This window comes from Ovis aries, chromosome X, assembly GCF_016772045.2.
Source record: "Ovis aries strain OAR_USU_Benz2616 breed Rambouillet chromosome X, ARS-UI_Ramb_v3.0, whole genome shotgun sequence".
Taxonomy (NCBI): domain Eukaryota; kingdom Metazoa; phylum Chordata; class Mammalia; order Artiodactyla; family Bovidae; genus Ovis; species Ovis aries.
This window is the reverse complement of record NC_056080.1, coordinates 56,492,879-56,507,246: the sequence shown is the minus strand read 5'-3', so window position 1 is coordinate 56,507,246 and position 14,368 is coordinate 56,492,879. Positions and strand designations below refer to the sequence as shown.

At 46.7% G+C, this 14,368-nt stretch overlaps 1 protein-coding gene across 1 annotated transcript; it reads left to right on the top strand.

Annotated features, from left to right (window-relative positions):
* The first annotated feature begins 35 nt into the window (after positions 1–35).
* Positions 36–12,843, top strand: TBC1D25 (TBC1 domain family member 25). The gene is made up of 6 exons (XM_004022114.5): positions 36–256; positions 2,078–2,187; positions 3,205–3,359; positions 10,542–10,669; positions 10,814–11,002; positions 11,247–12,843. Exons 1-6 carry the CDS (start codon positions 137–139, stop codon positions 12,606–12,608), a joined length of 2,064 nt encoding a protein of 687 aa, XP_004022163.1. The 5' UTR covers positions 36–136; the 3' UTR covers positions 12,609–12,843.
* The last annotated feature ends 1,525 nt before the right edge of the window (positions 12,844–14,368 follow it).

The window sequence follows — 14,368 nt, the reverse complement described above, 5'->3', positions numbered from 1 at the left end:
GGGGTGGGTAGGGTCGCGTGGCGCCCTCTGCGCCTGCGCCAGGGCACAAGGTGGGGCCGCGGGCGCCCGCATTCTGGCGTGCGCACAAGGGTAGGGGGCAACGGTCAGCTGTCACCCTGAGGTGGGTGGCAGCAGGATGGCGACGGCCTCTGGGTCATCGGACTTGGCTGGCTCCGGAGCGCCCTCGCCTGGTGGGGGGGCCCAGGCGGCGGCAGCTGAGGAGGAGGAGCGAGAGGTGGTGCGGGTCCGAGTCAAGGTGAGGCTGGTGGCTCGTCGTTCAGCCCGCCCAGAGCTCCCGGGAGAGGGGAAGGTGGTGGCTGTCCTAGGATGGAGGGCGGGACTTGAGAATTGGGGTGTTACGTGAGGGGAGAGGCTAGAGAGCAGAATATTGGTGGCTTGGGTGGGGGCTGGGGGAAGGCTGGACCTGGGAATGCGGGGGCAGAGGGTGGGGCGTGGGGATTGCAAATAGAAGGGTAGGGCCCTCTGGAATGGATAGGAGGAGATTGTGGGTAGAGAGGAGGGGCTATAGGGTTGGAGGAGGGGCCTTAATGGAGTGGAGCCCTGAGAAATGAGGGAGGTTGTTGCTGTCTGAAAAGGAGGCGCTGACATCAGTTTACCATTGTGTTGAGAGTGCACTTTTGTGCAAATCCCCACCCTGGATGAGCAGACACACTCGTCGGGGAGACAAACGGCTAAATAAAGGAAATGCTTCAGACACTGGTGAATGTCATGGGGAGATAACAAAAAAGATTCCGAACTAGGGAGTTACTTTAGCCAAGGTCGTCCAGGGAAATACCCAGAAAGGTATTGAAGGAACAGAGACCCAAATAAAAAGGAGTCACCAATGTGCATATCAGGGGGGAAGAGTGTTTTAGACCGAGAGAACAGCAAGGAGAGTGTTTTAGACCGAGAGAAAAGCTGGGAGGTGGGGATGAGTTTGACATGTTCCTTTAGGTTTCCATATTGCTGGAGCCCAGAGAGTGAGAGGAAGAGTGGTAGGAGGTGGATAGGAGAGGTAAGAGAGGGGCAGATTGTGAAGGGCCTTTGGCATGTATTCTAGAGTAAGAAAGCTGTGGCAGTAGTTCCAGCAAGCAGTGATAGTGGCTCAGACTAGGGCGGTGGCACTGGTGGTGAGAAGAGGTTAGATTCTCGAGAGAAGTAAACATCACTTCAGTGCAATAGAGCAAGCTCAAAGGTAGAGGTTTGGGTGTTCAAAGAAAAGATGCTTAAGCTGTGAGTGAGCCAGTTAAAGAGTGGGAAGGACCTTCCACTCCACCTTCCTCCATCCTAGGACTGGGGGATCTCCACAAGCACAGGCCTGGAGCCAAAATGTGTTCAGAGTAACTTCTGGGAGTTTGGTAGTACCAGAGTGTAAAATTCAAAAAAGCTCCTGTTGGGAATCCTGGGGTTCCTTTCAAAGAGATTTAAGCAAGAGAGTTTTGTAGACAGACATGCTAGATTGGTTGCAGCGTGGAGGACTGGTTTAATAAGGGCCAAGCTGGACATGTCTTTTTGCCTTTTCATACTGTTCATGGGGTTCTCAAGGCTCATTGGAAAAGACCTTGATGCTGGGGGAGATTGAGGGCAGGAGAAGAAGGGGGCGTCTAAGGATGAGGTGGTTGGATGGCATCACGAACTCAATGGACGTGAGTTAGCCTGGCGTGCTGCAGTCCATGGGATCACAAAGAGTCAGACACAACTGACTGAACAACAAAAGATTGAACATGGTGATCTTGGCAACCATCCTTGAGGGGATGTAGAAGGATTGGGTGCCTGGACTATTGCAGTAGCCTCCTCCTCACTGGACCACTGCTTTCTCCTTTGTCCCCCATGGACTGTTCATAGAGCAGCCAGAAGGGTCCTGTTAAATCCTGAATCAGACCACATCCCTCCTCTACTCAGAACTCTCCCAAGCCTCCCCCCTCACTCAGAGCACAAACCCCAGTTCTCTCCATGGCCCAGAACTCCCGCCTTGATCTGGCCCCTGCCACATCTCTACCCTTACTTTCTGCCATATCATCCATGTAATTGTGGTGATGTGACCCCTGATGGCCTACCCCATGTCTTCTCTCCACAGAAATGTGAGAGCTTCTTGCCGCTTGAGTTTCGCTCTTTTGCTGTGGACCCCCAGATCACTTCACTTGATGTGTTACAACACATCCTCATCCGAGCCTTTGACTTGAATGGGTGAGTAATGGGGTGTGGGGCAAAACCAGTGGGCCACCCACCTTGACAGCAGTTGTTTGGCATTTTTATTGCTGTTGTTTGGTAGGGAAGGATGTTTGTTTTGTCATTAATATAAATAGTCCCATAATAAACAAATTAAGTTTCAACAGATGTTTCCAAAATGTTCAGGTAGGTGTTACCAATTTACCATCTCAGCAGCAGCCCATAAAGTTTCTGTTTTCCTCACACCCTCACAAACACTGGTTACTAAAAAACATTAGAAAATTTGCCAACCTGATAGATGAAAAATAGTGTCTCGTGGGGGCAAATGTGATGGTTATTTTGGTATCATTGTTATTTTGGAGGAATATATGCACATGGTAACAGACTCAAAGGGTACAAAAATGGTGGGTATTTGGGGGGGTTTCCATGGTGACAGTCAGTTCTGGCGATGGCTCAACAGGTAAAGAATCCACCTGCAATGCAGGGGACACAGGAGATGAAGGTTTGATTCCTGGGTTGGAAAGATTCCCCTGGAGAAGGAAGACTCCCCTGGAGTGGCAACCCACTCCAGTATTCTTGCCTGGAAAATTCTATGGACAGAGGAGCCTGGCAGGCTACAGTCCATGGGGTCACAAAGAGTTGAACACAACTGAGTGACTAAACATGTTCATGGTGACAGTAGTTATCACACAACATGCTTTGCATAGAGTTGCTCTGGTGTATCTAAAGAACAAGTTCTTAGTTGTTATTTGACTTTTTTACATAAACATTTTCTGTTGTGAAAAATAACAACCATACAGCTTGCTTTATTTTTTATGCGCAAGGCTGCTTGCTTCCCACTTCCATCCCTCAACTACTCAGTTACCCTCCCTAGAGGAGACCCCAGTACCAGTTTTCAGTGTATTCTCCACATACAAGCAGATGTGAATCTGTTTCTGTGTTTGTGAAACAAGCTTCCCAGGCTTCTTTTGGAAATGGTCCCTGAGGCTTCCCAGGCACAGGGGCCCTGAAAGCTGCGGTGTTTCCTCTGTCCAGGAAGAAGAACTTTGGTATCAGCTACCTGGGCCGAGATCGGATGGGGCAGGAAGCTTACCTCTCACTCTTGTCTGACTGGGACCTCAGCACGGCCTTCGCCACTGCCTCCAAACCTTACCTGCATCTGCGTGTAGATATCCGGCCTACTGAGGACAGTGAGTACCCGGTGCTCTGGGGGCACTGCCCTGTGATACCCCCATTTCCCCATAGGATGACTCTACTCCTCACAACACTCTTTCACAGTGGGCTAAGGAGCAAGGAATCCTAGGTCCAAATCCTAGCTTGGCCACTGGCCCTCAATTTCTTTATCTGTAAAGTAGAGATAATGGTATCTTAGGGCCATCATGAAGATTAAACAGGGAAATTCATGTAAAAGTGCCTGAAAAGGTGCATGGCTGCATAGTGAATGCTCAAAAAGTATTAGCTCCAATGACAATAATTATCATATTTATCATAGCATATAATCTAATGATAATTATAGAATGTAGTATAATAATAGAGCTATAGTATTATATATTTCAGTTATAATAATATTATAAATATAATAGTGCTGATTATAGTCATGTAATTGTATTTATTCATTCATTCATCCTGTACTCACTTTCATTGATTTGTTCCTTTGATCTCTCAGCCACTTTCAGTCTTCTCGTATTTGTTCCCCTAGTTTTGCCTGTACTGGTCCCAGGGAGCCCACAGATAAATTAAGACATGGTCCTGAAAATTTGATTATGAAGCATACATTAGATAATAATAGTGTCAGTGTTAAATTTCCAGAGAATGGTTACGGTATCATGGTTATTGAAGGAAAATATCCTTGTTCTTAGGAAATACACAAGTATTGAGGGGTAAGGTGTTATGATATCTGCAAATAACTTGGCAAAATAATAAATGTAAGTATATATATGGAGAGAATGAGATGAAGCAAATGTGGCAAAAAATGTGTACAGTTAGGGGAGTAGATGAAAGATGTATGGATGGTCAATGTATTCATCTTTTTAACTTTGTCATAGATTTGAAATTTTTTTAAGTAAAAAGTTGTGGAGTGGAAGACATGGTTTCCAGTCTCAGGAAATTCACAGTGCCTATTTGAGATACCTGAATAGGCATTTTATTGATGTCATAATAACATAAATAGCTAACATGTGTTGAACACTTGAGGCCATTCTATACACACAATATTTATTCACTGGATTGTCAAAACAATCCTACAGAGTAGGGATGACCATTATCCCCATGTTACAGATGAGGAAACTGAGGCTCAGAGAGGGGACAGGACCTGTCCGTGTCACAGAGACAGTGGAGGAGTGTGATTTGAACGCAGGTGGTGGCTGAACTGGCTTCAAGAGTCTTTGCTTTTAAACATTCGATTATAAAATGTGGGGCTTATTTTTAAAAAGACATTAGAGAAAAAGAATCAGAGAGAGAAACGAGTCAGAGGGAAAGACAGTGACTGAGCCAGGCAGAGAGACAAATGGAAGAAGGCTGGTAGCCAGAGACACAGGAACCTCTGCACAAGCAGCCCTGTGTGCTACTCTGTGTCAGTCACTTAGCTGATTCCCCCAGCCTCCATTTCCTTACCTAGAAAATAGACACAGTAGCACTATTTCAGTAAAGAAATAAAATCTGCTCTGCTAATAAACATATGAAGAAAACCCCAATATACACAAACTGAGAGGAATGCAAATTACAGACAGACACTACTCTTTTAGTAGTTAGGCAAAAGGACATTTAAAAGTTACCTTTATAAAGAGAATCAACTTTCCAGTTATTTCCATTCTATTTCTACCATTGTCTTATTTCCAAAACTCCTGCAAATACATGAGTTTGTTTCCAAATTCTGATTCTCTTACATTGATCTCTTTTGTTAAATGCTAAGCCAGTTCCATGTTGTTTTAATCACATAGTTTTATGATATGTTTTCCTTTTAAAAATTATTCCTGAATATTCTTGTGCACTTACTGTTCTTTTCATTTAATAGAATTAGATTATCATTTCATTAAGGTACTGTTGGGAATTTGATTGGAATTGTTTTTTTTTTTTTCCATACCACACAGTTTGCTGGATCTTAGTTCCCTGACCAGGGATTGAACCCAGGCCTCAGCAGTGAAATCTCGGAGTCCTAACCACTGAACTGCCAGGGAATTCCCTAATGAAACTAATCTTTAATTATCCAGTAAATACATTCTCCGTATTAGAAGTAATGTTGAGGTCTCTCTTGGAATCACTGTGCCTAATCTTGATCCCCTACCTTAGGCTTCACAGGTGGCACTAGTGGTAAAGAACCTCTGCCAATGCAGGAGACATAAGAGGCATGAGTTCGATCCTTGGATTGGGAAGATCCCCTGGAGGAGGGCATGGCAACCCAGTCCAGTATTCTTGCCTGGAGAATCCCATGGACAGAGGAGCCTGGTGGGCTATGGTCCATCAGGTCACAAAGACATGACTGAAGCAACTTAGCATGCAATACAGACCTATCTTTTTGCCCTGCAAGAATTACTTTGATCAGTTTGATGTGTAATCTTACAGGTCCTTTATTCACACACGCAGATACACAGAAATTAGTCCACATATAGAGAGATGTAAGTATATTTGTATTTGTATATGTACACAAATAGTATGTGTTTAACATAAATCATACTATGCATTAATAGGTAAGTGTCCAATTGATGGCACTGTTATAAATATTATTAATGGAATTCTTGGGATTGTGTTCATGAATGTGAAAGCAACAGGCATGTTGTGATCACTTAGATGGCCCAGTCCCTCTTTCTGGGAAGAACTCAGTTTCTGTCACCTCTTCAGTTGGAAGATTGCCAAGCCCAGATGGAATCAATCTGTGCATTCGTGATGTGAATTCCCTTTCTGTCATATGTATTGCAGATACTTTTTTCCAAGCTTATCTTTTTGTTTTGTGGCCTTGTTTGTGGTGCTCTTTTGGTCTTATCAAAAACTAATGTTTGTATGCAGTCTTGTACATATATCTGTCTTTTTCTGTATGATTTCTGAATTTCTCCTCTTTAGAACATCTTCCCCATCTACATGCTTATACAAATATTCTTCTATTTTATACAAATATTCTCCTATATTTTCTTCTAACACACTTATTATTTTCTCTTTTACATATAAGTCTCTACTCAGTCAACATTGTGATTAGTGGACCTAGGTTTTTTAAAACATTTTTATTTATTTGGCTGCATCAGGTCTTGGTTGCATCATAGAGGATCTTTCGTTGTAGTGCCCAGACTCAGTAGTTGTGGCCCACAGGCTTAGTTGCCCTGTGACATGTGAAATCTTCCCAGAACAGAGTATATGTACTTGGATTTATTTCTGGGCTTTCTATATTGAATTCTACCAAGGCAAGTGTTGCATTCCTCCCACAATTTTTTCAGGGTGGGGGGGGCTCTTCTTTTTGTTAACTATTCTTAAATGTGAATTCTTTCATGCAAACTTTAAAATAATTTTACCCGGTTTCAGAAAAAAAACCTATTTCTGGTTGGCAGAATATATAATTTAGCATTTGGGAGATTTGACAATTTTATCATAAGGAGGTGTAGTACATAGCACATATTGTGTATTGTGTAAGGGCCTGAGACAGCACCCTACAATGAACTTGAATGTTTCTTCAGGGAAATGTGTGTATAGTCATACTTAGTGGGTTACATAAAGACTAGCTATAGTCTCATTCAGTTCAGATCCAGTGTTGCCACTAGATGAGTTTGTGCTTGTGGAAATCCTTTGCCCATTTTATTAATGGGTTCTTTCTTTCTTTTTAAAAAATCAACATAGAATGTCTCTCTTGTCATGTTTTGGTCTTGAGCAGTGCTTTTTCTGACATTCACATAGCTGCTCTTGCTCTCTGTGTTTGCCAGGTATACCTTCAGATTTCTTCAATTTTTAACCTTTCTTTGTCACCTAGTTTTATTGTGTCTCTCACAAAAACTCCATAGCTGGATTTATGCTTTTTTACACCACTGAAAGTGAAATATTTTGACCACTTTTCCCCTCCGGTCTCCCCCACCACCACCCACCCTAGCCCTTGAAATGGAAGCTTTGGAACACTTTTCATCCTCATTCTTCTGGTCCCTAACCCTTAACTTTTGGGCTTTGTTTAGGCAGTATTGTTTTTTTTTCTTTTTCAATTCCAGGCTGTCATTCTCTTTTCTTTAGAGTTAGTCACTTAACGTTTCAGGAATTCTAACGAACAATATTATACTCCCAATGACAATCTCTTTGTCATTTTATGTCTAACTATATATTAATATTAAAAACTTGTGGCTTGTCACCATGTACCTTCCCTTTTGCCTTCCTCCACCCACCTTGAGCTCTTATAGTCATTCAATAGTCATGTCTTAGAGAACTTCTTTGTTCCCCTCCAGTAAGATGCATGGGTTGTTGTTGTTCAGTTGCTCAGTCGTGTCTGACTCTGCGACCCCGTGGACTGCAGCATGCCAGGCTTCCCCGACCTTCGCTATCTCCCAGAGTTTGCTCAAATTCAGTCCATTGAGTCAGTGATGCCATCCAGCCATCTCATCCTCTGTCACCCCCTTCTCCTCCTGCCCTCAGTCAGGCTCTTTTCAAGTGAGTCAGCTCTTTGCATCAGGTAGCTGAAGTATTAGAGCTTCAGCTTCAGTGTCAGTCCTTCCACTGAATATTCAGGGTTGATTTCCTTTAGGATTGACTGGTTTGATCTCCTTGTTGTCCGAGGGACTCGCAAGTCTTCTCCAGCACGAGTTCAAAAGCAACAATTCTTTGGCACTCAGCCTTCTTTATGGTCCAACTCTCACATCTGTACATGACTACTGGGAAAACCATAGCTTTGATTATACAGCAGTCCTTTGTCAACAAAGTGATTCTAGGTTTATCATAACTTTTCTTCCAAGGAGCAAGCATCTTTTAATTTTGTGGCTGCAGTCACTATCTGTAGTGATTTTGGATCCTAAGAAAATAAAAGTCTGTCACTGTTTCCATTGTTTCCCCATCTATTTGTCATGAGGTGATGGGGACCAGATGCCATGATCTTAGTTTTTTGAATGTTGAATTTTAAGCCAGCTTTTTCACTCTCCTCTTTCACCTTCATCTAGAGGCTCTTTAATTCCTCTTTAGTGCATGGGTTACATATATGCTAATAATCATAAACTTCTTTCTTTGGTTGTGGTGGATATGTACTGATGTGGCTAGATGGGGGCCCTTGGATCTCAGGCTTGTCATGTCAGTGCTCTGTGGATACTGAAAGTCACTATCTTGCTTTAGGAGTTGTGGAACAGAAGCCCTTTGGCAGTCTGACCTTCTTCCAGTTGTAAGCAGTCTGTTCTTTACCTTTGGAAGCTGGCAAGAGTTTGTCTTCATTGTTAGAATGTGGGCATTTCGCTAGCAGATTAATAAGAGTTGGGAGAGGCCCATGGTCTATGCTATTCATTGATTGATCCTATCTGAGACTTGCCAATCCACTTCTTCATCTCAGGGACACTTTGCTTCATATCTTGGTAATTGTCTCTGCCTGACCTCTTTTCTCCTCCTGCATTTCCTACTTTTTGCCTCTCAGGTTTCCTGGACTCTTCCTCCAGGTCTCTCTGCTTTCCTCTCATCATTAAGCTTTAGCTCTGTGCCTTGAAAAGGGTTTTTCTCTTTGGTCTTTCAGACCATTGGTGTGACCTTCTTCATTTTACCTGGTGAGTAGTGTGATCTTCTTCATTTTAAGTGTTTTCATGTTTTAGAAAGACCATTCTGGCATCTGTTGGGAGAGAGTGGAGAAGGAGGGGCAGAGGGGAAGCAAGGACTGGTTGGATGAGAGGCATGGTATGAGCTGAGAGAAGAAGTGGAATTGAAGTATGTTCTGCATGCACAAGCCATGGGTCTTGGCAACAGTTAGGCCCTGGGAGTTGAGCGATGTCTGTCAGGTTTGGGGCTTAAGCAGTTGAAGAGATAGAGACACTGTTCAGACTTGAGGAGCAGGTCATGTCTCAAATGGATCTCGGGCTCCCCTTGTGGACCCATTAGGTTTGCAGTGCCCAGTGGGACATCCAGGGAGAGGCAGTGACTTGTGGCCCAGGGTTTGCTTCCCCCTCAGCTCTGTGGGAGAAAGTATAGTGGACTTCATGGAAATGTTGCTTAGGGACAGCATTTGCCTGAAAATGACAGTGGCTTGAACAAATCCCAGTTGATTTGTTTCATATAATAGAGTTGGAAAGCCACTGGTCTTTGCTGTTGTCAGCTTAGCAGTTCTGTGGTGCCAGGGTAGACATCTCTTGAGTCTCTCAAACTTACTCAAGTGGCCATTGCTGCTTCAAGCCACATGATATTTGAGGTTGGCAGAAAGGATGCAAAGGGGAGTAAAGAAGAGAGAGAAGGGAGAGACCAAGGACCAGAACTGGATAAAATTAAGCATAGCATTGTCTCTTCTGTGTAATGTGCATGATGTACCTGCTCCAGATACAGATACTTTTGCTAAAATTTACCTGGCCCCTGGAGTAAGGTGAATGAGATAAAGATCCCAGTCCTACCATGTCCTTGGCCACTTACTAATTTTTCCAACCTTTTTGTCATGGTCTGTAAGACGAGAATAATGGTAGTCTATACCAGTTGTGGAAGGAGGACTAGTGGGAAGGTGAGATTCAGGGTTTGGGTTCTTGAGCTTTGGGCCTGACTTTCAAATTTCAGTTCTTTCACCCACTCGCTATGGGACCTTAGGCAACTATTAATACTAATCCTGGCTGTGCCTGTTTCCTCTTAGAAAGTTTGGTTATAATAATAGTGCTCAATTTAGAGAGTGCATGCGTGTATGTACTTCATACACAGTTGCTTCAGATGTGTCCATCTCTGCAATCCCATGGACTGTAGTCTACCCGGTTCCTCTGTCCATGGAATTCTCCAGGAAGAATACTGGAGTGGGTCGCCATTTCCTTCTCCAGGGAATCTTCCCCATGCAGGGGTCCAACCTGCTTTTCTTGCATCCCTTGCACTGGCAGGCAGATTTTTTACCTGTATGAATAGTAAATGAGTTGACATTTGCAAAGACCTCACAACACTTCCTGTCACTCAGCCCTATGGAAGTGTTGTCTAGCGTTCTTATTGTTTATATTGATGTTAAGCCCTGGCACATAGTGCTCTCAATAAACATTGCTTTATATTGTTAAAATATTACTATTAGAGTCGACCAGCCATTCTGTGAGACTGTTTCCACCAGAAGATTATTCATGGTTTAATTTTTTGTGTGATTAGAATGACAGAGGAAGGGAGAGTGGAGTGGCTTATTGCCTTGTGGGTGGCCTGGCTTCAGAGGGAGAGGAACCGAGTCCTGAGCTCTGGGGTTCTCATATCATGTCATTCTGTGTGCCCAGGCCCGCTGCTGGAAGACTGGGACATAATCAGCCCCAAGGATGTCATTGGCTCCGATGTGCTACTGGCTGAGAAGCGGTCATCACTGACAACAGCTGCCCTGCCCTTCACACAGTCCATCATCTCTCAGGTGCTTTCAGGGAGCCCCAGGGCCCAGCTGTTATTGGAGGGCAGTGCCTCCCTGGCACCCCCAATTCTGAGCCTGCCAGTTGGCACCTGTCCCTGGCCTACCCAGCTGAACAGTGGCCTCCCCCCACCCCTCCTTCTTTCACAGGTGGGCCGCACCTTGTCTAAGGTCCAGCAGGTGCTGAGCTGGTCATATGGGGAAGATGTCAAGCCCTTCAAGCCGCCCCTGAGCGATGCAGAGTTTCATACCTACCTGAACCATGAGGGCCAGCTCTCCCGCCCCGAGGAATTGCGCCTGCGGATCTATCATGGTGGTGTCGAGCCCTCCCTGCGAAAAGTGAGCCTTCTCCATCATTCATTAGGTCCAGCACTCTGGCACACATGAATAGCTCAAGAGATGCATGCTCTGGGCCGCACTCTCAGGGGATGGTATGGAAGTGCTCCAGTGCGTGCAGCAGTAGGAAGGCAGGCTTTTCCAAAGGAGAGCAGGAGCCCAGGGTGGCTGGGTGGTGATAGGTACACACAAGGGCATGGCAGCTCATCTGTAGACCCGCCGCCTCATCCCTTTCATCCCTGGCCAGGTGGTGTGGCGGTACCTGCTGAATGTATACCCAGATGGGCTGACCGGCCGAGAGCGGATGGACTACATGAAACGCAAGAGCCGGGAGTATGAGCAGCTCAAGAGCGAGTGGGCCCAGCGAGCAAGCCCCGAGGACCTGGAGTTCATCCGCAGCACAGTCCTCAAGGATGTGCTGCGCACCGACCGGGCCCACCCCTACTACGCAGGGCCTGAGGACGGCCCACACTTGCGGGCTCTGCACGACCTGCTCACCACCTATGCCGTTACTCACCCGCAGGTGTCCTACTGCCAGGGCATGAGTGACCTGGCCTCGCCCATCCTTGCTGTCATGGACCATGAGGGCCATGCCTTTGTCTGCTTTTGTGGCATCATGAAGCGCCTGGCTGCGAACTTCCACCCTGATGGTCGTGCCATGGCCACCAAGTTTGCTCACCTCAAGCTGCTGCTGCGACACGCAGACCCTGACTTCTACCAGTACCTGCAGGAAGCTGGTGCTGACGACCTCTTTTTCTGTTACCGCTGGCTGCTGCTTGAGCTCAAGCGCGAGTTTGCCTTTGACGATGCTCTGCGCATGCTGGAGGTCACCTGGAGCTCACTACCCCCCGACCCTCCTGAGCATGAGGTAGAGCTCGTGGGCCCCCCCAGCCTAGTGGTGGACATGGGCTTCGGGGGCCACCGGGGACGGCCCATGCGGCAGAGACACATGCTTAGGCCTGCCGGTGGAGGAGGTGGTGCCTTTGAAGATGCTGTTGACCACTTGACCACCAGCAGCCAGGGGCCTGGTGGCGGGGGGCGTCTCCTGAGGCAAGCCAGTCTGGATGACCTCCAGCAACTCAGGGATAGAACGGGCCCCAGGAGGGACCCCCTGATCCAGCTGCCCTACCCAGCTGCCCTCATTGGTTCCAAGTCTCTCTCTGAGCCCTTGCTGAACTCCTCAGACCCACTGCTTTCCCCCTCTTCCCACCCTGATTCCCCATCCTCCTCATCTCCACCATCCACCCAGGATGCCTCTCCTGCTGGTGACGTGGCTGCTGGATCCCCCCTGATGCCAGAGGTGGGCTCCCCACAAGACCCTGGGAAGTCCTTGCCACCCCCACCCCCACTGGGCCTGCCCCCACCCCAGGAGTTTGGCCGAGGGAACCCATTCATGCTCTTCCTGTGCCTCGCCATCCTGCTGGAGCACCGAGACCACATCATGCGCAATGGGCTGGATTACAACGAGCTGGCCATGCACTTTGACCGCCTCGTGCGAAAACACCACCTGGGGCGCGTCCTACGCCGGGCCAAGGCTCTCTTTGCTGATTACCTGCAGTCAGAGATGTGGGACTCAGAGGAGGGAGCTGAGGCCACAGCCCCATCTTGATCAGACTCCCTTCAGCCCTCCATCAGCCCCATCAGATCTTCATTCTTTGCCAAGAGGGCCTACACGTGAGACCCCACATCCCTGCCTGCCAGCCCTAGACCTGTGGGAGCATAGTGCCCTCTCTCCCCAGGTCCGAGAGTATGGGGCTTTGCTTTGACAGTGCCCCATGGAGGCCCTGGCCTCCTTTTCTGTTTTCTTGTTTTGTTTTTAACAACTGTACTTTGCACACATGAAAGTCACTGTGGTCTGTGTATTTCTCTGCCTTCTCCCTGGTTTGTGTTGTAAATGGAATCCCCAGGGCCTCTTTACCTGCTGGAGCTAAACACTGCCCATTTCAAGTGAAGGGTGGCTCCCATTTCCCTGGTGACAGGAGAATGGATACTGATAAATCAATTCTAGAAGGTGAGCCCAGGTCAAACACCTCTTGAGGAGGCCTGAAGCTATTTTGTGGTACATCTGTCTGCCTGTAAGGGTCTGGATGATGTCTGTAAATATATGTTTTTAGGACAGTCCCCTGAGTGAGGGATGGGAGAGAGAGTTCCTGACTCAGAAAGGGCAAGATTCGTTACAGAGACTGGGAAGTATGGGCTACTTAGAATCATTGGATGAGCTACCTCTAGCATTGCACATGTCACCATTTCTAAGATCCAGACCCTTCCCTGTAAGTCTTATGCATGAATGCTAGTGGTCCTGGGCAGGGGTCTAAGGTTCCTATTCTTGTCACATGCTCTGGGGACAGCCTTGCCATGCCTAGGGCTCTAAGCACTAAACTGGGTTTCCAGCTCATGGATACCTTAAGCATTTCATCAATGGAAACCATATATTTGTCTTCTCTATCCCATAACTGTGGACAAAAATATCAAGCTCTAATAAAGCTGAGGCCCTAAAAGAAGTCACCTACATATGTGGAGGATAATGATCCAAAAAAGGGCCTTTTTTTCCACTTACCTTCTCAAAAGGCTGAGTGCTGTCCCTGCACAGAGGACATGGCAGGTGGTGAGTGAAATAACAGGTCCTTCAAGTTGTAGCCTCTGTGCCGGATTCTGGCCAGAAGTTGCTGTGCTAGGCAATGCAGGCAGGTGGGCATCAGGGCAGCCATCCTCTCATCTGTCTCTCCCAACAATGACATAAAGCTAGGGATAACTTAAAAGGCTCCTATCACCACCACCAACCCCCCCCCTCCACCCAGGTTTGGAGAGTAAGCTAACCACCCTTCTCAGATGAGAGCTCAGTCACTGGAGGTGCAGGATCAAGACCATTCTGTGCCTAAGATCTCCAAGACTGTAGGTCTAACAAGTGAAAATAAGGGGCTCAGGCACCCTGGCCCCAGGGGCCATCCAAGATATGGGGGAATCTGACCTTTGTCAGTAACTGGCTGACACCCTCTGGGCGTATTCCATGATCAATGAGCTTAGCTATTTGGAAGGTCAACCAAGTCAATTCTGTATATGGCAGCTTGGGACCTCTGAAGACCAGAGAAGTCCTTTCTGTGAACATGAGGCTCAGATACCCTAAAGGACAGAAATCTCTATTAGTTTCCAAAGTTATTTGGGACTCCTGATTCCTGCCAAGGTGGCAGACAGCACAAGCCACTGATCCCCTTGCCCAGAAACACTCTGGAGAAACTACAGAGGGAATAGGAGTTCTAGAAACTGCATCACAGTGATGAAGACCCATGGGGAGTTGGAAGGTGGTTGTTAACTGGCCTGAGTTTTGAGTGATGGATGGCTGGAGGCAGCAAATACAGGAGGGGTTGGAGA

Coding starts and splice junctions, on each gene's coding strand:
- TBC1D25 (XM_004022114.5), top strand. CDS start 137: ATGGCGACGGCCTCTGGGTCATCGGACTTGGCTGGCTCCGGAGCGCCC. Junction 257..2,077: donor TGGTGCGGGTCCGAGTCAAG/GTGAGGCTGGTG, acceptor TTCTCTCCACAG/AAATGTGAGAGCTTCTTGCC. Junction 11,003..11,246: donor TCGAGCCCTCCCTGCGAAAA/GTGAGCCTTCTC, acceptor ATCCCTGGCCAG/GTGGTGTGGCGGTACCTGCT.